Source organism: Dermochelys coriacea, chromosome 1 (assembly GCF_009764565.3).
Source record: "Dermochelys coriacea isolate rDerCor1 chromosome 1, rDerCor1.pri.v4, whole genome shotgun sequence".
In the NCBI taxonomy this organism is placed as follows: domain Eukaryota; kingdom Metazoa; phylum Chordata; order Testudines; family Dermochelyidae; genus Dermochelys; species Dermochelys coriacea.
In genome coordinates, this window is record NC_050068.2 from 297,031,871 (window position 1) to 297,056,091 (window position 24,221).

Genomic DNA, 24,221 nt, shown 5'->3' on the forward strand with positions numbered 1-24,221 from the left:
TGGTATTCTTGCACTTCTGTTGTGAGCATTGCAAACACCTCGTGATCGCGCTGTCATCACCTCCTCGCCTGTTTTTGCAGGTTCTGCACATACTGTAGATAATGTGCGAGGTGTTTGCAATGCTCACAACAGCAGCGGTGAGCTGAGCGGGCTCCATGCTTGCCGTGGTATGGCATCTGCAGGAGAGCAGAGTTGCAGTGGAAGTGGTGGCTGACGATGGATGCCACAAGAATAGATATTTATAAAGAACGACTAGAGGACCTGCAAAGTGGATTCATGAGAGCAGAGTTGCAGCGGAAGCGGTGGAGAACGGCGGTTAGCACCGCACACATTTCCCAAGGAAGAACACAAGTACCTGGGAGCACATGACAGACAACATGAAGAAAGTCATTATTAAGACAAGAGCAGCAGAGCAGAATTACAGTGGAAGTAGTGGATGACGACGACGGTTAGCAGTCCTACTGCACTGTCTGCTGACAGCAGTATGGCATCTGCTAGGAAAAAAGGCGCGAAATGATTGTCTGCTATTGCTTTCATGGAGAGAGGGGCGACTGACGACATGTACCCAAAACTACCCGCAACTATGTTTTTGCCCCATCAGGTATTGGGAGCTCAACCCAGAATTCCAATGGGCAGTGGAGACTGCGGAAACTGTGGGATAGCTATCGACAGTGCAATGCTCCAAAAGTCTACACTAGCCACGGTACTGTGGACGTACTCCGCCGACTTAATGTGCTTAGTGGGGACACACAAAATCGACTGTATAAAATCGCTTCCTAAAAATCGACTTCTATAAATTTGACCTAATTTCGTAGTGTAACCATACCCTTAGGTGCTTCATTGATTCTGTGGGGTTTGCACCTTCAGCCCACCCCAACAAGCTGTCATGTATTGGACATATGATCCCCAGCCTTTAGCACAATGACTTCCCTGCAGTACAGGGAAAAGTCGATCTAACCTACACAATTTGAGTTACATGAATAGTGCAACTCAAGTCGCCGTGGCTTAGATCTACTTACCGCGGGGCCCACACTGCGTGATGTTGACAGGAGTTTCTCCGTCGACACCCCTTATTCTGCTTGATCCGGTGGAGTACAGGAGTCGACGAGAGATGCATTGATCATGGCTCATTGATCCCACAGTAAGTGTAGACAAGGCCTTAGATCATGTACTGGCAAGCAAGCTAGCTCTCAAACTGCACATTCCCCAGTGACGTGGGAAGTTCCAAGGTTTCAGACCTTTTTTTTTTTTTTTTTATGGTCTGCCAGTATCTGAGTGAACACTGGTGGCATAAGGCGCAGACTACAGACCAGCTTTTTCTCACTTAAGCAACAGAATTCTTGTTGATCTTTCTCTGATCTCTTGAACTCTCCTGAAGTTTTGCTGTCTCCTGTCTGCTCATTATAAAGAAGGTTTGTAGTGGTCGAGAGCTAGACAAACTGAACAGCTGAAAGTTGTTTCTGAATACTAGGGCGGGGCTTATTGTATTAGTGTCTTAGGACAGCGGTTCTCAACCAGGAGTCGAGGGCCTCCTGGGGGCCACAAGCAGGTTTCAGAGAGAGCAGGGCCAGCATTAGACTCACTGGGGCCCAGGGCAGAAAGCCAAAACCCAAGCCTTGCTGCCCGAGGCTGAAGCTGAAGCCTGAGTAACTTAGTTTTGTGGGGGCCCCTGTGGCATGGGCCCCTGGGCAATTGCTCCACTGGCTACTCCCTAATGCTGGCCTCAGCTTTTAATTTACTGAAAAAACGTTGTTGTGGCACAGGTGGGCCATGGAATTTTTATAATATGTTGGGGGGGGCCTTAAAGAAAAAGGTTGACAATCCCTGTCTTGGGATATGCTTCAGAGTTGAATGTTCTGGTTTTTGAACCCAAGGATATTTCCTTCTAAGTCCCTAATAGACAGGGTGGCCATCATCTTTTTAAGACAAAGGCAAAAGCATTTTTGAATAAGACTCATTACACTAGAGTTTGATGCTGTTAGTGAGCACCAAAGTAGAGTAACTAGAGAGAGTTTTGACAGAGTGTGTGCTATAATCAGTGAGAGATGTATTAATGAGAAGAAATAGAGGCACTGTGATTAATTATAACCCATTTTAAAGTCAATATGGTGGTAATTTGACTATATATATAACTGTAAAAAGTAACTATGTCAACCCTTTAATACAAAAGGGTAGATCTGCGTCTATTTCATATGTAAATAAAACGCCCAACAGGAATTTGCTGTCAGCATGAATAGAAAAAATGCAACAAGAAGGATGAATGTGGTTGGCTAAATGAGGAATATGCAATGAAGTTCTCAAGTGTCCCTGAAATATTGTGCTACTTCAGCTCCTCCAAACTGACAGTAGTAGTGTGTAGGGATGAGGAAACTTTGATTTGTAACTTTACTTTTCGAAGGATAGTTTCCATAAGAGGGTCGAGTGGTGATATGTACTCATGTTACTGGGAGATGATACTTATTACATCCCGTAGTTAGCTCCTTCAACAAGAGTAGGCTGTCTTATATGGAAATAACAGATAACATTAATGTGAGCCAATAGGGTTTGAGGGCAGGATTTAGACCCACTGTATGTGACCCACTGCTCAGTGTGTTACATGTCCCCCTTTGTGACCAATTGACAGAAGATACTAGGTCCATTACAGCTGCACACTTCACATCCTTGCTCTGTAGCTCAAACTATAACTTAAACTTCTAGCACTGAAGGTCCCCAGTTCAATCACTAGCATTGGCCAAGAGGTCAATCACTGCAGAAATGTGGAGGAGTATCTGATATCTGAATTGTTGTGTTACTCAGATGGTTGAGATGAGCTGCCTATGTACAAAGGAAGTGTGTAACCCACCAGTCAGTGTGTGTTATGTGTCTTCCTCTGTTCATGAGCCAAAGAGGAGGTGGGCCTAGCTCTTTAGTTCCACCGGGAGAGGCTCATGCTGTTTACAGAGGAAGTCCCCTGTTTAGTCTCTGGCTTTGGCCAAGATGCTGGCCATCACATATATATTTGATGCAAGCACACCTTTACTAGACCTGGTATAGGCTCCTTATCTTCAGTGGGGTTCCTATAACCTTGGACTCACTCTGCTGGTTTCTAGAACTTTCTGCCGCATGTGGTGTAAAACACAATTCCTTCCAGATTTCAAGAAACTTATGTTGGGATTTGGTAATGAAGGTCATATTTTATATCCCTGTTTGTTTCCGCTGCCCTACTATGTGCAGCTCATTAACATCATTTAGCCACATCACTGAGAATGGGTGCAACTTTGTAATAGTCTGTATTGGAAATGGAGTTGCACAGGTGTGAAGGGGTAGAATTTGGCCTGCCAGATGTAATGTAAGGTACTGGAAATCAACACAGCATGATGCACCTAGTTTATAAAATCAGCTCACATACTGAGCTTTTAGAATTCAGTAAGGCAGGCCTTGCTGTACACTGGACCTAATTAAGGTGTCCAGAAATCAATTCAAGGGTGGGGTCTTTGGAAGAAGTCTAGTCAGTGGAAGGCTACCTTTTAAGAGATCCACATCAGGAGGAGAAAAGTTGTACTATGTCAATAAGAACTCACCATGTTTTTGGACTCTTAACAATTATTTGTGATAGAAGGCTGATTCTGCTCTCACTTACACTCAGAGCAGGAGTAACTGCTGTAAATCAGGAGTATCTCCATTGAGGATAATGGCATTTCACCGTGTAAAGCTGGTATAAGTGGAAACATAATCAAGTCCAGAAGATGTCCTTTTCTTCTAGGGGAAGAAAAAAATGGAAGGAAGGAAATCTGGTCTGGTTTGGAAAACATACTACTTAAAACAAGAACCAAGAGTAAAATATCTAATTTCCCTTCCCCCCCCCCCCACCCATGGCTACAGGTACTCTTTTTAATGCAGCCAGATTGCACCAATAGTTTTGTGCAATATTTTAGGAGAGCATTACTTCTCTGATAGTGAGAGTAGGGATTTGTTGTCTTGATATGCTACTGAAATACATAATGTTAGTTATGTCGGACAGTCTGGATAGATCAAGGAGTTAATAGTTGGAAATATAGTATTTATTCTTTGAATTGAGACCCTTTTCTTTCTTAGTGCTATGGGAGGTTTACATAGATAATAGACTGCTTACAGTTTCTTGTGATTCAATTAATTATTAATGTTTAACAATAGAGAAGGCTTCTAGATAGTCCTTTGCATTCATTAGTATGGCCTTACTATTATTCTACAGCTTTTATTGGAAGAGGTTCAAAAATCAGTCTCTTTTTTGATTTACTGCTAACCATTATGGGGGTCCAATAATATTGATTAAAACCATTTTAGTAATGCAGCAGATACTGTATTGTCAGCAGACTAATGTAACGGATTCAGCTGTGTGACTTCCTGTTTTCTTTTTTGGTTGCTGAACAGACATTGATGAATGCTCAGATGGCTTTGTTCAATGTGACAGCCGTGCTAACTGCATTAACCTTCCTGGCTGGTACCACTGTGAGTGCAGGGACGGCTACCATGACAATGGGATGTTTTCACCGAGTGGAGAATCATGTGAAGGTCAGAACCCAATAAAGGGGCAAATGTCTAATAGGTCACATATTATTACTGTATTATGAATGATAATGTGCAGAATCTGCAGCTGATATTGGGGATCCATTGTGTTGGGCACTGTCTAGACATACAGTGAGAGATGGTCCCTGCCCCAAAGACCTTAGAGCGGAAATAGATAAGACAAAAATGGGAGAAAGGAGGTATTATTTTCCCTACTGTGCAGATGGGGAACTGAAGAGCACAGGGAGATTCAGCGACTAGTCCGAGGTCACATATGAAGTCTGCGGCTGAGCCAGGAACAGAATCTCTTTGGCCTCATACCTGCTTGTGTGCAGTAATAATCGGGGCCAGATTGTGAGCAGCCCACTCCCATCCTCTTTGCCCAGCCAGTATAAGCCAGGCAGAATTGCAGTCCCTGCTCTTGGGAAGCCAGGATCTTATCTCTCCCTACTCTTCAACCCAAAGAGAGCAAGGAGATGGTTCCAGCCTCTCTGTGGACTGGCTTTCTTCACTAGCTGGCTGTAAAGGGGAGTAACAGAGAAGAAAGATAGTCCAGTGGTTAGGGAGAGATTTTCCAAAATGAAATCCTACTAAACAGGTGATCCCTGTATATGCTAGCAGGCTGTAAAGATCACCACATTCTCTCATCAGTGACATCACAGAGGGGGTGAAGTACGCTGAGGAAACTATTTTTTTACATGCAGAAATGAGGCTTAGCCAGCCCGTTCCTCCTTTCCAATTACCTTGTACACTAAAATATTCCTCTTTAAGAAACTTGTCCTACTTCAAAGAATGATTCAGGGGCTCTAATAGGCCACTGCTCACCCCCAGGGTACCATGATGTTGCTTTTACTGCTCATAGAATTACTACCTTTAGAAAGCGGCAGTTTGCGGAATAACATTAGAAGCTTGGAGACACTGGAGGTGGTGGACAGGGGGTTGGTGCTGTGTAGAATCGTTCCAGAGGCTCTAGCAAATGGGAAAGCAAGTTAGTGGGTATACTGTTATTTAAAGACGCAGATCTCCTAGTATGAAGCACTGAGTCTTGAAGCATTTATGAGCCTCTACTCTAAAGGCTATTTTAAGACAAACAAGGTTGTGTGTTCTGTTCTGGTTTGTTTAGACCAAAATTGTGCATATTCCTTCATATTTGGTCATTATAAACTCGGAATGCTCCCACAGCGTGAGTTGCTCAGCTTTGTTTAAGCTCAGGTCTGTAGGCAGTGTTGAACCCAAAGGGAAGGAATGGAATTAATCTCAGTGATGCAGACTCAAAGAATGCTCTCTGCTAAGAGCAAGGGTCACCTTTTCAGTATCCCTCTCACCACTTCTTCAGAGCATTTTTACCACATTTGAAAGTCTGTACTCCCAGGTGGATTAACTGACTTTGTAAGGTTCAGCTTCTCCATCAAGAACTGGCTAAATTTCAATGCTGGTCAGACAGATTTTAGAATATGCCAAATAATTTTGGAAAAATCTGTCTGTACACAAGTGATGCACTAACTAATTGTCCATGAAAATATTTAGTCGGTAATCCAACACAAGGTTTTATCTGTGACTGTCATACTATATTTGCCTTCTAGCTTTAACATTGTGATTTGGTGCTGTCTACTAGACATTTGGTTGTTCAACCAACTTAAAACTCAGATATACTAAATTTTTTGCAGTGTGTCCATCACTAAAGATGAGCATTTAAACTTCTTCTAAGCAACAATGATCCCATTTCTATAAAAGTGAGAAGCCAAGGAAAAAGAAATACAGAATTGCTGCTAAATAGAAAGCTTTTTAGGATTTTCTACAAGGCATCAACAACTCGTTAGTAAATACGTACAGAAAGGGACAAGTGATTAGACTTAATTCACAAGTATTAGGAAAATACCTGCATGCTGTTGATAACCCCAGTCACTAACTATGGAACACTTCCAGATTGACTGTTTGCTACTGTAAACTTTAGAATATGTAACAGCGCAAGGGAACAAGGGAGGTTAGATATTCTGTTGTTATCACACTGCATTATTTTTTGTTGGACTGAAGCTATGGCATTGTGTCTCAAATAGGACATAAAGTCAGAACAAAGTATGATGATATGACACAACCTAATTTATTGAATTCAGAAAGCTGAACATCTTGGGGCCAATATTAGTTAGACAGACTTGCTCAGATAAATTAAGAACCAAGGTAAACCTCCAACCAGAACTCTAACTGAACCAAAGCTTTTCTGAAGTTCAAAAAGATTTATAAACTTTTTATTTTTAAAAAAATTTCCTCACTTCTGATGCCTCTTCACTTTGCGGGTTTATGTCAGGACCAGGAGTGGAAGCTCCTAAATGCAGCAAAAGAATACTATGTCTGACCTGTGCAGAAAAAGAAAGCAAGAGAAATGTCACAAAAGTACAAGATTTCTAGACCAACTCTTAGACCCAAAGGGTTTTTATAAGTCTAGATAAGCATCCACATTTATTTGAACGTAAGCAAAACCATTCATTTTGAGGTTTTGCCCATGTCTGAGAAGTTTGGGGCAAATCCATCTCTGGTGTAAGTCAACTGATGAGCATTTACAAGAAAGGATCCGCAAAATAAAGAGAATTGGCCCAAAGCTCAAGGGCATTTTTGTCCAGAAACATTTGAATAAGAACTTCCCCTGTTGCTGAAATATCTTTGGATTTCAGCAGATCTGGCAATTTCTGCTGGACTGGTTCCCATCTTCCAGGTTTCTAATTTAGGAGCTTTCTGCTGATTCAAGGGACCAGTGTGTTTGGAGGTTTCTCTGACCTGGGCAAGGCCTGAAATTTACAAAATTTGTATAAAGGAACCAGCCAGAGTCCAAAAGAGAGGGTATTCCAGCCTTTATTCCTTTCTCAATGAAATAGAAAGACAGGAGGCCTCTGGAGCAGGAGAATGGTGTTGGGGGAGGGGAAATCAGGCAGCGTTATGGTCATGTGATGTGATTGTGTTGGGAGTGCTGGATAGGAGGAGGGAGAAGGAAGACCTTAAAATGTACATCTTATTGAACATCTCAAATGGGTTAGGTAAGCAAAATTTGGCCTTCAGTTAAACTCTGGGTAGCTATTCACATTTTATAGGATTTATCCAACACACTCCTCCAAATCTTTTGAGGCTCACACATCCCTATCTATACCATTCAAACTACTAGCTTCCTAAGCACCGTTGTAAGCTGACTGCAGTGTTTATGTGTTTTTGGAAGATGACATGGGAGTAATAATAGTGATATAACACCTAGGTCTGAGATTGCTGGAAATTTGCAGCCTGGACTATTTTCCTCACATTCATTGTGTTCAGCAGTAACCGTTACCGAGTTCAGTCCCAGCAGCCTCAGTAGTTTATGGTGTTTGGTGTCCCGGTTATGGCCATAAACAAAATGTCAGCAACGTAATTCATGGTTTATGGTGGTTTGTTGCAAGTCCAAAATCAAAACACTGAAGTAAGCTTTTGCCAGGGAAGGATAATTTGTGCTTAAGCACTTTGCAGATAAAGAATGAAGTTTGATGCTGATGAATAATGCAGATATGAATTTCACATATGCAAGTTTTTTTTTCTCCCTCTGCATTTTGAGCGTGTTGCTGTTTCAGAGTGGATTAGAATCACAATATGGACGCCCACTGATTTGGGCTGAGGATATTTAACCTGTCTTGTGCAGGGTATTCATTTTTCTGAGTTCAGCAAGCTGAAAGTTCAGAAGCAGAAGGGTGGGAATGTCAGAAGCTCTCAGTGTTGTCCAGACTCTGCTCCCATTGAAGTTGGAATGTCAGTGGTAAAGCTCCCATTGACTTCTGTGCAAGCAGAGTTAAACTGTCATTGAAACCTTTGGAAAATTCCATCCCAATGAATAAGTTGTGAAATGTGCCTGAATATGAAGTTCAGACCTGGTGTAAATGGGCACAACTCCACTTGCTGTAATGGAGATGCTCTCATTTACACAGATATGAATTTCACCCAAAATTTCTCATTAAATGTGGTACTTTTGAGCCAAATGAAGGTAGTCACCAACTTGCTTGAGAAGTGTGGGAGCCCTGTGTGTGAGAACATTTTAAACAAGAAAAAGTCCCTCCATAAAAATGACTTAACAATAATGAAGAGAATTCCAGTGTTAGAAATTAATCATTTTGTTTAAAATATAAAACATTTACATTTTTTTCTTATTGTGGTAGCCAATGTTGCAGGAGATTGGAAATTGGTTTACAGAGTAGTTAGACAATGCCAAAATGCCAGTTTTGGTTCACATTGGGTTCAGCAATTTCTTGTTTATAATGGGTTCAGGATGTGTCGTGATTTACTCACTTAGGAACATAGGAATTGCCACACTGGATTACATCCATGGTCCAGTTTATCCAGTATCCTGTTGCTGACAGTGACCAGCATCAGCACAAAATGCTTCAGAGGGAGGTATAAGAAATCTTGCTTTAAGCAATGGATGGAATAATCACATTAAGTGTCCTCCTATCCCTAATACTTAGACACTAGTCTACATACACCCTGAAACATGACATTTAATATCTCTTCCAAAATCTGTTAGCATTAAGTATTGCAACTCCGGATATTCTTGTTATCCATATAAATGTACAATCGCATATTGGATCTTGCTAAGTTTTTGGCCTCAACAACATCCTGTGACAACAAATTCCACTATTTATGTGTTCTCTGAAAAAGTATTTCCTTTTATCAGATTTGAATTTGCCACCTTTCAATTTCATTGCACAACCCTGGCATAAATATAAAGGGAAGGGTAACCACCTTTCTGTATACAGTGCTATAAAATTCCTTCTGACCAAAGGCAAAATCCTTTCACCTATAAAGGGTTAAGAAGGTAAGGTAACCTCACTGGCACCTGGCCTAAAATGGCCAATGAGGGGACAAGTTTCTTTCAAATCTGGAGGGGGGGGGGACAAAGGGTTTTGTCTGTCTGTGTGATACCTTTGCCGGGAACAGATCAGGGATGCAAGCCTTCCAACTCCTGTAAAGTTAGTAAGTAATCTAGCTAGAAAATGTGTTAGATTTTCTTTTGTTTAATGGCTTGTAAAATAAACTGTGCTGGAAGGAATGTGTATTCCTGTTTTTGTGTCTTCTTTTTGTAACTTAAGGTTTTGCCTAGAGGGATTTAAATCTGCTTACTCTGTAAAGTATTTACCATCCTGATTTTACAGAGGTGATTCTTTTACCTTTTCTTTAAATAAAATTCTTCTTTTAAGAACCTGATTGATTTTTCATTGTTCTTAAGATCCAAGGGTTTGAGTCTGTGTTCACCTGTACCAATTGGTGAGGATATTATTATCAAGCCTTCCCCAGTAAAGGGGGTGTAGGGCTTAGGGGTATATTTTGGGGGAAGACATCTCCAAGTGGTCTCTTTCCCTGTTCTTTGTTTAAAACGCTTGGTGGTGGCAGCATACTGTTCAAGGACAAGGCAAAGTTTGACCTTGGGGAAGTTTTTAACCTAAACTGGTAAGAATAAGCTTAGGGGGTCTTTCATGCAGGTCCCCAAATCTGTACCCTAGAGTTCAGAGTGCGGAAGGAACCTTGACACCTCCTATTCTTGTGTCATGAAATAGATCAGGAGGTTCTGTTCTCTCAAACTTCTCTAGGACCATTCGTTATTTAATATACTTTTATCCTCTCCCCTTATTTGTCTCCTTTGTAAGATAAATAATTCTAGTCTTTTCAGTCTCTCTTCATATGAGAGTTTTTCCAGGCCCCTAATCATTGTCATCACCGTTGTCTGAACCCCCTTTAATTCTTCAGTATCCCTTCTTGAGATGGGGTTACCACAGTAGGTGAAGCCACACCATTGATTCAGATAATGGCATTATATAACTTTCCATGTTTTTCTCCATCTTATTTCTCATGAATCCTAACATCTTGTTACTTTTTTGACTGTAGATGCACAATGAGCCAAAGTTTTAATTGAGCTGTTTTGCTTTAAGTGTTGGGTTTAAGACGGGTCTGGAGAAGATTCCGTTTCCATCTTTGAAGCCAAAAGTAGTTGAGTATTGTCTGAGGCTTTGAAATTGATTGTGAAAGATACACATGACTATATTGATTTTTTTATTGGTCTGCTGTCCAGTAAATATCACAAATATCACTTTTTTGTGCAATCTGTAATTAAAAACATGGGGCCAGATTGTCATAAAGTTTTGATTTATGATTGAAGTCAATGGAGCTACCCAGATTTGCACAGCCAAGGATGTGGCCTTTGATTTTTCAGATACATTCCAAAATGTATTTATATTGAGTAGTGCTATTTATCATATGCTCTTTCAGAATCCTAAAATGAGAGAAATGGGTGGGATTTTCCCTCTAGGAGGAGACAGACAGCTCGAAAAGCTAAAAAAAATCATTGAAGTGCAAGGCAGTGTATGCCGTTAGTTTCTCTTTGCGAAAGATGTGTGTGTATGCATTAATGAAATGTGTCTCTAAAGTACTCTGAAATCTTTGAAATGTAATATTGTGTCAAAGTTGTTCAGCTTAATCTCCGTTGAGATTCATTTTGTTCTTATATTAGACACAAAGATCATGGATGCCTCTGTAACTCGAATAACTAATTTGCTCTGTTGGTACATTAGATAAACCATGTGATTTCTTATTACTGAATGAAACTACAGGTAAGACTTCACCTTTCATGTTAACTTTTCAATAGATGCATAGGTGACTCAAAAGCACTAGGCAAAGCTAGCAAAAGAGTTTGGAAGCAAATTCAGTTGTCGGTTGCTTTGCTTGTTAAGTTTCAGATTAGCAGCCGTGTTAGTCTTTATTCGCAAAAAGAAAAGGAGGACTTGTGACACCTTAGAGACTAACAAATTTATTTGAGTATAAGCTTTCGTGAGCTACAGCTCACTTCATCGGATGCATCCGATGAATTGAGCTGTAGTTCATGAAAGCTTATGCTCAAATAAATTTATTAGTCTCTAAGGTGCCACAAGTACTCATTTTCGTTTTGCTTGTTAAATATTCTTTTAGTTCTCATGGATGCAGGCTTCCATAGACTAATGGTCTTTCTGGGGCTTAGTATTATCTCTGTTCTTGTGCCTCTTGTCTAGAAGTTGTGGTTGCCTTGTTCTTGCTCAACAACTTTCACTTAGAAAATGATATAGAAAAATTTAAATGATCAAGTTTTTTTCTTTTAAAACGGAGAAGTGTTTTTTCAAAGACATTGTGTGAACTTGTGAGTTATTTCTCCCTATTCTGGTGGAGTGCAAATTAATTTTCAGCTGAAGGCTTTAATGGCTGAGAATCATTTATACTGGCTGTAGCAAGGCCATTTTTGTTAATTGAATGTGGTCTAAAAGCATTACACGGCATGTTTTTACAGACATTGATGAATGTGGGACTGGAAGGCACAGCTGTGCCAATGACACTGTTTGCTTTAACTTGGATGGTGGGTATGACTGTCGATGTCCTCATGGGAGAAACTGCACAGGAGACTGTATCCATGATGACAAAATCAAACACAATGGGCAGATTTGGGTGCTGGAGAACGACCGGTGCGCCGTCTGCTCATGCCAGGTTAGTATAAAGTTCACTGTTTTTTTAATCACTGGTGGGGAATAGGGAGAGATTGCTAGGGTGGAAGAAAACGCTATGATTCCAGTGAAATTACTCTGTTACTGCTTTTCTTGGGCCCCCTCCACCATGGAGGTGATGTCACAGGAAAGGTGATTTCCACAGGACCATTTGAGATCAGTGTGCTTCCCTGTACCCAACACCGAGCACCCTATCCCAGTCCTACGCAATCCCGGCCATTTCCCCTTGGATGGATAATAGTTCCTTGGAGACTTTGCTGTGAAACCCTGAAAAAAGGAAGACAGAGCCATCAGATACACCCATCTCCCTTAGCCATGTGGGAGCAGTGAAATTAGTGCACAGAAGATTTCCCCTGTGCATTGATCTTTGAGATGTAGTTGGACCCAGAATTAGATGGGCTAGAATTGATGAAACATGAAGGGAAAAAACTGTCTTCCCCCACTCTCTCTGCCTCTCATATACCCAAGGTAATATTGTTCATCCTCCTCAGATATTAATGTGAAGCTGTTCTTTCCCCTAAACTCATGCTTAGTGCTGAAAATGTTGAAGCAGAACCCGGGCCAAATTCACTGCTGGCAAAAACAGGGACAACTCCCTAAAAGCTAAGGTTTCACCACCATTTAAGTTGAACCCTGGCTAGGTTTAGTCTTTCTAATGTGACCACTTTACAATAGGCATAGGAGAGATGGATTGGTCTTGAAGTTTCTATCAACACTTACTAACATGCATACAAAAATTAGTATAATCTTAGTAAAATCTGTTAATCTGACTGTCTCAGGAAAACCAATATATTTCATCACCTCAGGAGAGGGCTGTTTGAGAATTGCTGTTATGAAGGATATACACAAGAAATTAAGGACATGCAAATTAACATGTGATTTAGAATTAAACCAACATGCCTAATTTTGTATAGTGACCAGAGTTATGCAAATTTCTATTATCGCTATGTGCTGTTCGGTCTTGGAACAACAGAGTGGCTATGTGATGTGTCGGCGGATGGTCTGTGACTGTGAGAACCCTACTGTTGACCTGTTTTGTTGCCCTGAATGTGACTCAAGGCTCAGCAGTCAATGTCTACATCAAAGTGGGGAGCTCTCATATAACAGTGGAGATACCTGGGTGCAGAACTGTCAGCAGTGTCGATGTTTGGTAAGTCTTCCTACAACAGCAGAGTCTATAGTAAGGCCAGGTCTACACTACCACTTACTTCAGCATAACTTACATCACTATGGGGTGTGAATAAACCTCTCACCTGAGTGACATAAGTTACACCAACGTAAGCACCAGTGTGGACAACACTATGTCGGTGAGCTTCTCCCACCTCTCTAACTACCGCCTCTCACGGAGGTGGATTTATTATGCCAACGGGAAAGTGTCTTCACCAGACGTGCTACAACACTTGTAGCTCTTACAGTGTAGAATAGCACTAAGAAAAATGAACTCCAAGCATTTTGGCAAGGTCTAAATGGGATTTCACTTTGAATGTATTTTTGAATGAATCCTTTTCTGTTTCCCTTTTGTGTAATCAGAGTTTGGTTTGCACAAATGATTTCAAAAAGCAAATTTCAGGCCTATGGCCAAGATTCATTTAATCGCAAAATTAAAGTTGTTTAATTGTGAAATAAAATTGTTTTGAGTGGAGAGTGGCGGTCATCTAGTTAAAGAACCTAAATAATGGCTTAAGTGGCTAATCACATCCTTAAAAGTGAATTCTGAATATTGAATTTTTAAATGAGTATCACAACTAGCAATTTCTGATCAGTGCATAGCCTGAAATTTATTTGTTAAACTATTTGTGGAACAATTTCAAATAGAAGACAAGTTGGTAAAAACTCAGTCTGTTCATGACCAATTCACAAACGTGAAAAAAGATTAAATTTCCTCAATACATTATTTCTTGAGAATTGTTCACCAAGCTGCACTTTACTGCATTGGTTTGAAATAATGTCCCTTGCAAGTTTTAAGAGGCAACAGTTCTTATGTCTTTTAGACATAGTGCAGTGCAATTAGATCTCAAAATGTAGTTGTTAATGGGGAGATATCAATTGGCGAGGCCATTTCTAGTGGCATAGCCCAGGGATATGTTCTTGGTCCAATGCTATTCAGTATTTTTATCAGATGACACAAAGATTGATTGGGTAGTAAATAATGAGGAGGATAGATATCTGTTATGGAGAAGTCTGAATCCCTGGGTTAGATGGACACAATTCAACAAAATGTATTTACGACTGCAGGCTATAGCTACAGGATGGGAGATTGTGTCTCAGAAAGCAGCGATTCAGAAAAGGACTTAGGGGTCATCAAAGGTAACCACCCCAACATGAGGCCTCAGTGCAGTGATGTGGCAAAAAGGGCTAATTTGATCTTTGGATAAATACAAGGAGAAATATTAAATAGAAGCAGGAAAGTGATCTTGCCTTTCTACACAGAATTTTTAAGACAGCTGCTAGAATACTATTCCAGTTCTGATGTCCAGGCTTCAACAAGGATGTAGAAATACTGGAGAGAGTTCAAAGGAGGCCCACAAAAATGATCCAGAGACTGGAAAGCCAGCCTTACAATGTGAGGCTAAAGAAGCTCAACTTAACTTATCGAGGAGAGCATTGAGAGGTGACTTGATCACTCTGTATAATAATTATATAGGAAAAAGATATCGGAGAGCTTTTCAATTTTGTTGACAAAGCATAACAAAATCCAGTTGCTGGAAGTTGAAGCTAGACAAATTCAATCTTAAAATAATACTCAATTTCCTACCAGTGAGGGTAATTAAACATTGGAACATCTCACCAGGGGAGGTGGAGGACTCACCATCACTTGGAGTCTTTAAAATGAGATTCAGTATCTTTCTAAAGAAGCTTTAATCCAGCTTCTTGGAGAAATCCTAGAGCTTGTGTGTGCAAAGGATCAGGCTGAATGGTCACAGTGGTCTCTTCTCATCTTAGAGTCTGTGAATCTATGAATCCCATTGTTTATTCCCTTCCTTCATAGGGCACAGAGAGAGCAAGAAGCTCTGCATTGCTCTCAACGTCACAATAAAACACTTTCAGCTCTGCATTAAGACAATGATTGTAATTAAATCTCATCTTTCAGGGCTTCAACCAGTCACCTTTAAGGATCAGGAAGGAATATTTTCCCCCAATAAACTATTGGTCAGTTGTATTCTGGATTTCTTTTTGGCTAGTTCTGAAACACCAGGGGTTGTCCACAGCTGAAATGGGGCATCTAATAGGGTGGACCTGTGCTCTGAGGTAGTGCAGAGTTGCCTGGCTGGTGTGTCTTCCTCACATGCTTAGGGTGAATCTGAGTGCCATTTTTGGGGTCAGGAAGGGTTTTTTCCTCAGGTCGGATTGGCAAAGATTTTGGGGATTGTTTTCCTTTTTCTGCAGCATGGAAGATGGCTTATCTGCAAGGATCATCTGAACATATTGTAGCTAATCAATTCAAGTTCACTCTTGCTACAATGCAATAAAATAGGTCCCCATGTGATTCATTAAATGCCTTAAAAATAAAACCCTATAGTTTGTAACTTCCATACAATTACCAGATGGATGTTTTAGGTGACATCTCTTTTATTTACTCTTTTTACTTTCATTCAATCCAAGAAAATCAATTGAAATGGCAAGGTCAGTCACTGTTTCTTAAGATTACTTTCATTCTCAGCATCATGTGATTCTGAAGAACATGGGAAATTTGAACCAGATGGGAATTGTATAAAAACAGTAACTTTCTAATATTTTTTCCAGAGGGAAAAGTAAAGCGAAAGCTATAGCAAATTCCTAGATGATCTTTCTCAACTCCATGCTCTGGGGACCACTTAAACCACCACTGTTTAATGCATTATATGTGATTTTTGTAAACAAAATACTTTCTTAGGGCCCAATGCTGGTTTCTCCATATAAATCCTGAATAGATCAGCCAGGCTCAAGGGACCTACACAGGTATTGGATCAGGGATGGAATCTTGCTCCAAAACCCAAACCTAGTGATACAGGTAGGACAACCAAGCAGCTCTGGCCTCTGTGAAGTCCATACTTTGACTGGCAGTGTTGGATAGTATACTGATCCCTTGGCCACACTCCAGCCTCAAACACCCATGGCCCCAGTGAACAGCAGGCAATTGAGCGCTAATATTCTAGGCATCGTATGACTTTTATGCAAAATTATAAATAGAAAAATATACCCAGAAGAATCTTCAGACCCCAAACAAATAAAATTCCCTGCTTTGGGTTACTCCTGCCCTGTTTCAACGCAACCCCTCCAGGGAAGCTTAGGAAAACAGGCTTGGGAAATCAACTAATTTGGTCCTTGGGTCAGACCAAAAGGGCAGTAAGTGCCAGAGTTGAGGACCCTTCACTGAAAATTCTGTGACGTCAGCCTCTTCCATTTTATACTTGGGAGAGTTAGCTTTACTGCCTGTGTTGATTGTATCAATATCATACCAAAAGCAGGTTTCAGAGTAGCAGCCATGTTAGTCTGTATTCACAAAAAGAAAAGGAGTACTTGTGGCACCTTAGAGACTAACAAATTTATTTGAGCATAAGCTTTCGTCAGCTACAGCTCACTTCATTGGATGCATTCAGTGAAAAAAGCAGATTTCTAGTATAGCCAGATGCTAAGCAGTTTAGGGCTTTATAGGGCAAAACCATCAGTTTGCACTGTAATCAGAAATAAATTGAAACAACAATAGACTTCAAGCACTTGTATAATGTAGTCTGTTGTGGCTTATGTCACTGTCAAAAGTGTGATTTACTAAGCAAGTAGCCACATTCTACACCAGATGAAGTTTCCAAGTGGTCATTGGTTGAAACTTATTGTAAAGTGCTTTGGAGTAATCTAGTCTTGAGATGGCAAGGGCCAGCTCATTGTGATGAGGTCCACATCCAAGCACAGATGAAAAGGGATCATAAACAGCTAAAGATAACACCCACTGTAAATATATAGGTATAATATATAATGAGTATAAAATATAATTAATAAATGGCTAGCACACTTAATTGATAGAAATGATAAAATCTCCGCCATATCTTCAGTTCTTTCCCCAAACCTGCAGCATCGTCTTGGTTTTAGCCATGCCTCATCCAGCTAATGCTCATCCAAGCCCCAATTTTGGATAGACATTGGACAAGCTCAACTGTACTATGGTCCAGCGAAATTGATATATAGGCTGTCATCTACACAGTGGAGGCATCAAAGCCTGTAGTATTTTGCTAACACCCCTAATGGGCAATTCCCTAACATGTAAGAACATAAGAATGGCCATACTGGGTTATGCCAAAGGTCCAGATAACACAGTATCTTCTCTTCCGACAGCGGCTAGTGCCAGATGCTTCAGAGGGAGTGAACAGAACAGGACAACTTATCGAATGATCAATCCCCTGTCATCCAGTCCCAGTTTCTAGCAGTCAGGGGTTTAGGGACACCTCTAGCATGTGGTTGTGTCCCTGAGCATGTTGGCTAATAGCCATTTGTTGACCTATCCACCATAAACTTATCTAATTCTTTTTTTTAATTCAGTTATGCTTTTGGCCTTCACAACATCCTCTGGCAATAAGTTCCACAGGTTGACTGTGTGTTGTGTGAAGTACTTCCTTATGTTTGTTTTAAACTTGCCGACTATTAATTTCATTGGGTGACTCCTGGTTCCTGTGTTCTGTGAAGGGGAAATAACACTTCCCCAATCACTTTCTCCACACCATCCATGATTTTATAGACCTCTATCATATCCCCCATCTCTTTTTCCAAGATGAACATTCCCAGTCTTTTTATTCTCTCCTCAAATGGAAGCTGTTCCATACCGATAATTATTTTTGTTGCCCTTCTCTGTACTTTTGTTAAAAGGATGGGTGTACTATGAATTTATATGGTGGCATTATGATATTTTCTATCTTATTAAATATCCCTTTCCTAATGGTTCCTAACATTGTTAGTTTTTTTGACAGCTGCTGCCCATTGAGTGCATGTTTTCAGAGAACTATCTATGATGACGCCAAAATCTCGTTCTTGAGTTGTAACAGCTAATGTAGACACCATCATTTTATACATACAGCTGGGATTGTTTTCCCATGTGCATTCTTTTGCACTTACCAGCACTGAATTTCATCTGCTATTTTCTTGTTCTGTCACATTGAATGTTAGAACAGAACCCTGTAGAACCTTGCATGAGAAAAACCTGAAGGCAAATGAGCGATATCCTGGCACTACCCAGTGAGGTCCCTCAAAAGAAAAGAAGGGGGTAACTTTAGATCAAGCCTTTATACGCTGTTAGGATCCAGTGTGGCGCAACAATACCTCGTAGTCAATGATATCAAGGACAGCTTTACATACTTGTGGCCTGATTATCCTTGTACTTACCCTGGCATAAATCAGGACTATTTCCTTTGTAATCTCTGTCCATATTTCAACACTCTACCTCCTTTCATGGCTTCTTGGCATTCCAGATCTCCTATGCAGCCAAAATACATTCGGCTGCACATTGAACTTGTACATCCACAGCATGTCTGAGTAGCATTTTCTCCCTAATACGGCAGGGACAAAATAAGATGTTTGTATGAAATGGGAATGGTGAGGCAGAAAGATGTCCATTTACTAGAGTGGATAAAAACTGATCATTTAAAAAAATTAAAAATTGGATTTTTTTAACTTAAATAATTGTTTTAATTTAAATCAAACCTATTTAAAGTTTGAAATAATGACAACCTATGTTAAGGCTCAAACCTGTTACAACCTATTAAAATCATTTAAATTAAATTGAAGAAATAATATTAAGTAGTACATGTTTGCAGCCAAATTTTAAAGAAAGTCAAACCACTGAACTGGTGGGGGGAGGGATAGCTCAGTGGTTTGAGCATTGGCCTGCTTAAACCCAGGGTTGTGAGTTCAATCCTTGAGGGGGCCATTTAGGGATTTGGAGCAAAAATTGGGGATTGGTCCTGCTTTGAACAGGGGGTTAGACTAGATGATCTCCTGAGGTCCCTTCCAACCCTGATAGTCTATATTCTATGAAGTCTCTGGCTAACCATCTGGAACTAGAGATTGTTGAAGTAAACCAGCTTTTGATGGCAATAGCTTCTTCTGCAGGTGCAGAGAGAATATTTTCTTCATTCCAGTTTATTCAACTGGTGCAGTTTAATGACCAGTTCCTTCAAAATTAAGAAACCAATTGGGAGTTGAAAAAGCAGGAAAACTCCTTTTCCTCTTCCAATCTATGAATAAAAACTAGGTGTATGAGGATGAAATCAAGCAGTTCTAAAATCTTGAAAGACATTGTGACCAGAAACAGGCATTTCAAGTCACTAACTACAGATACTTCCTTTATTTAATAAATCATTTAGTTTTCAATGCAATACATATTTTAATGAACTTTTTGATAAACTTTTTAATGAACTTTTTGATAAACTTTTTTTCTTATGTATCCAGCACATTTAAAGTAGTTTTATTTATAAATTTAAAATGAATAAAATTCTGTTTTGATTAATTTATAATTGAATTTGAATTTCCATCCAACTAGAACTAGACAGAAATCACAAGTAAAAAATTAATCATCTAGTAAATAAGGAATGTATCCAAGTTTCCTGATTGCTGATTTCAATTGATTACATTCAGTGATTTAAGTTGCTTTGATTTAAATCAATCCACCCTTCCATTTACCACCAATACCACCCCTCCAAAATGACACATTGATTTTTAAAAAGCATACACTTTCTATGTAACTTCTGGCATTGTCAATAGGAAATGAGCATCAGAATTCTTTTCACTGTCTTTTAAATACAGCCACGTGGAGGAATCAGCCAGCAGAAAGAGACAACACATTGAGTCATAGAAACAAGTAATAATACATCAGAAACAACACAGAATACCTAAAGTGATCTCTCTTTGTTCCTTTTTTTTAAATAGCAAGGTGAAGTTGACTGTTGGCCTTTGCCTTGTCCAGAGGTGGAATGTGAATTCAGTGTACTCCCCAAGAGTGAGTGTTGTCCGCGCTGCGTCACTGACCCCTGCCAGGCAGACACCATTCGTAATGACATCACTAAGACGTGTCTGGATGAAACTAATGTAGTTCGCTTCACTGGATCTTCTTGGATTAAACACGGCACAGAGTGCACCCTCTGCCAATGCAAGGTAAAGAGCATAAAAAGCAAGCCAAGATGCGTCTTTACCAGGTGGTTCTGTGGCTTATAAATATTAATACATTTAGTCTGGTCAGTGGGAAGTCAGTTTCTACACTTGCTGTTCAAAGGTTGCAATATGAACTGTTCAGATTTAACTGGAGTCTCTCCTGTCAGTTTTCAGAGTAGCAGCCGTGTTAGTCTGTATTCGCAAAAAGAAAAGGAGTACTTGTGGCACCTTAGAGACTAACAAATTTATTAGAGCATAAGCTTTCATGAGCTACAGCTCCAAATGCATCCGATGAAGTGAGCTGTAGCTCACGAAAGCTTATGCTCTAATAAATTTGTTAGTCTCTAAGGTGCCACAAGTACTCCTTTTCTCCTGTCAGTTGTGCAGAGCTTTCAAGAACCAGATGATGATTTTAATGTGCCAGCAGGACAGCATCATAGCCCATGTTGTATCTCACCTTGAGCAAGTGAACAAACATATCCTTTCCACAGAAACATCTTGTTTTGACTGTGATGGTAGATCTTACTCCTGCCAGCCCCTTGCTATTTTGCAGATACTTATAGGGGCAAATAATTTCCAAAGGTCTGTATGATCTGACCTCATACAGGAAATATATATTGTAGAGTGAGCATCAAATTACCAGAAATGCTATTTTCTCCTTTAGGATTGTGTTGATCAAATATTTTAAGTTTTGTAATGGCAAAAATGGAAATTCTGCTCTTCCTTGGTTTAAAAATGACAGCAGAATCCACATAATTTGAGTCTTTTATATTCCTTAGGGGTAAGGCACACATTATCTCAAGAAGAAAGGTTCATGGTGAAAAGCTTCTGTGAATTCTGCTGCCTCTTCTAAAAGAAGTTAAAAAAAAAAGGGATGTTAAAATAAAATATTTCCATTAGATATATAGATAGATAGATAGATGTGAGGGGAACTGTATTTTGTATTGTATATAACTGAAGAATGACCAGTAGCAGTTCCCCAACAGAGATGATCAGCTGGGAGGAAGGGGGGAGAGAGGGAGAGCAGGATCCATTGGGATGGAGATCTATAACCCTCCCAAATAATTTCAGATCTCATCCCATGTTCTTCCCATAGGGCTATAGAATAACACTTAAGGCTCCACTTGGAAGAAGAAACAGGATCAAAATCCCATTCTGTTGAGATGCCTGGGAGTGTAGAAGGAGCTTATTTATATAAATTCCACTCGCTGTCAGTTGTGGAACATGTCCCATCTATTCTACCCTCTTGTGCTCCAAGACTGGTCTCTCTTTTTCACAACCAGTTTATACAAAGCTATGGGCTACTGGTACCAATTGTTACCTTGTAAATGCAGATCATGATTTGACCCTATATGAGTAATATAGATACTATGCCAAGCTCCATGGGCTCCCGATGCGTCATGTCAGAATCCATTCTAAGATCTACAGAGGAAACCAATTCAGCTAGTATACTCCACGTAATTCCAACAACCAGATGGACGTTGATGTAATCCTTTTCTTTTAGGATAGTCAGAAACAGAAATGCCAAATAGTCATTGTGCCTGTTTAAACTAGATTCACCATTTATCCTTAGGTTTTCCATGACAGAACAAGGAGCAATGGTCTCAAGTTGCAGTGCGGGAGGTCTAGGTTGGATATTAGGAAAAACTATTTCACTAGGAGGGTGGTGAAGCACTGGAAGGGTTACCTAGGGAAGTGGTGGAATCTCCATCCTTCAAGGTTTTTAAGGCCCGGATAGAGAAAGCCCTGGCTGGGATGATTTAGTTGGGGTTGGTCCTGCTTTGAGCAGGGGGTTGGACTAGATGACCTCCTGAGGTCTCTTCCAGTCCTAATCTTCTATGATTTTATAATACTATGTTATGAATTTTCAAGTATCACAAGGCATAACAGTATAAATAAAGCCTGAGACTCTTAATAATTAACATGTACCATTTGTTCCACAAAGAACAAAACCTATTTTGTTTCTTTCCAACACTATGTTCTTTTTTGACATGTACTGTAAGTATTTTAGCTTTGTTTTCCATCCAAGCAGCCAAACAAATCCAAGCAAACAAGGCGAATACCATAGCACAGTTTGTATAGTTCTGATTCTGTATCACAAAATATAAATACCATACCACTATGTGTCTCGTTTGTACTGCTTCATTTCACTGTTTTCTAGCAGTACATCACATGGCAGGTCAAAGCTTTAGGATAAGCTTCTCTAACCAAGCTATTGCAAAATAGGTTTACATGAAATCCTTTAAGAATTCAGAAAGCCAGGCATCAGCTAAAGCTGACTTAGCCACAAAACCATTTCAAATCACAAGTAAAGAAGGTGAACTCTAGGATTGCTGGCATGGTTGTCTAGTCTCCTGCCACATACAGTCAAGAAAATGAATGAATGATTCTTACATCCCTGATTTTTAATAAGCCCCACACTTCAATCGACTAAATGTATTTACAGTAATTTAAAAATTATACGCACTGTCTGCATTAAGAGTCATACTGGGAAGAAGAGGTAGAAATGCAACATATATCTTTTCTTCAATATTTCAATCACTTTTCTAGGCAACCTGTTCCATTAATTGCTAATGTTTATAGAAATATGTCTATACTAAGATCTGGAGGGGAAACTTCAAAGATTAACCTTTGACAGTGTTACAGCTTGAAAGTATTAACTTGAGATATTCAATGCTAAATAAAACTCATGGTCCCCTGTGTCAAATCTAAATAAAACTCCTAATGCCTTGTCTTCTTTGCCATCTTTATTGCACACATTGGGCCAAATCCTGATCCATGTGAAATAAATAGCATATTGCCAAATGACTTCAATTCTATGTCTTAGTTTTATGGTATGGATCACAACAGTGATTAGTGAGTGAAATCATTAGATTCCTTTTACATATTGGGACTGAAGTGAAGATAGAAAGAGCTAAAAAATAAACAGTTTATACATTTATTTAGAAATGTTCTTTTACTGGGCAGGTATTTGCAGGTGGTCAGTCTGATTGTTAATTTGACTTTACAAAAAAAAACCATTTAAATATCTCTCTTCTTTTCCCCTTCCTCCCCCCTCACAGAATGGTCATGTTTGTTGCTCAGTGGATCCACAGTGCCTTCAGGAACTGTGAAGCTAACAACCATGTCTCACAAGCAGTTTCTGGTTACAGAATTTTCCTTCACAAAAAGACCTTTAGACCAAAAATTGTATAAAGCCAAAACTGAAATCACATCAGTTTGGTACATCTAAAGTGCAGAAATGTTTTGAACTGAGTGAGCTTTCAATTACCTGAGTCAGAATGAAATCTATGGAACCGGAGAAAAGCTCAGATGTGTAAACCTTTCTTTGAGGTCAGGCTCAACTTCTGGCTATTTATATGTCTGGCATCATTATGCAGAATATTAGGTTAGTGGTAAAGTGACACATTGTAACATTGTACCTAACGATGTCAAGATGGAGAGACAAATAAAAGTGATCATTGAGCCTACTGAAGCTTTGAAAGTCCAACACTTCAATAGGCACAGAGATTTTTACTTAATAATATTTGAATCTGCACAAATTTTGTTTGATTGCTCCCTGCAGACTCTAGCAGAAATTTGAATAAAGGGAGGATGTCTTCAGGAACAAAGAATATAGCAACTAAGATGTGTTATGTACAGTACATGCTCTGAAAAAAGATATAAGTTATTGTAAAAAAAGTGATGCACAGGCATGGCTACTTAATGTTTTCTGATGGGGAAAGTCATCTATAGTTCCTTGTTTTACTGCACTTATTATTTCTTGATTGAATTTGTTCAGTATAAGCTCGTTCTTGTGCAAAATTAAAATAAATATTTCTCTTACCTTATAATATTTCTGGCTTTGAGTTTCCTTCACTGTTACAGGTGATATTTTTATATATTATAGATGACTGTTTCTCCTTTGTGAGTAGAGTTGAATATAGATGTTTCTATCTGGCACAAAGTTGTGACATTATTTCATATTTGTGCTAGTCTTTAAGGGATTGATCTTGCAAATGCTTATGCATGTGAGTAAGTTTACTCCTGTCAGTAGTGCCATTGAGTTTG

The 24,221-nt window shown here is 39.6% G+C and overlaps 1 protein-coding gene across 2 annotated transcripts in view; it reads left to right on the plus strand.

Moving 5' to 3' along the window:
- Positions 1-24,006, plus strand: part of NELL2 (neural EGFL like 2) — a 240,447-nt gene extending 216,441 nt beyond the window's left edge. For both annotated transcript variants that reach the window (XM_038381970.2, XM_038381978.2), the window contains exons 16-20: positions 4,390-4,530; positions 11,846-12,039; positions 13,030-13,206; positions 19,950-20,174; positions 23,234-24,006. In XM_038381970.2, the coding sequence (XP_038237898.1) occupies positions 4,390-4,530; positions 11,846-12,039; positions 13,030-13,206; positions 19,950-20,174; positions 23,234-23,284 (788 nt within the window). In that variant the 3' untranslated portion in view covers positions 23,285-24,006. The remainder of the gene's footprint in view (positions 1-4,389; positions 4,531-11,845; positions 12,040-13,029; positions 13,207-19,949; positions 20,175-23,233) is intronic.
- The last annotated feature ends 215 nt before the right edge of the window (positions 24,007-24,221 follow it).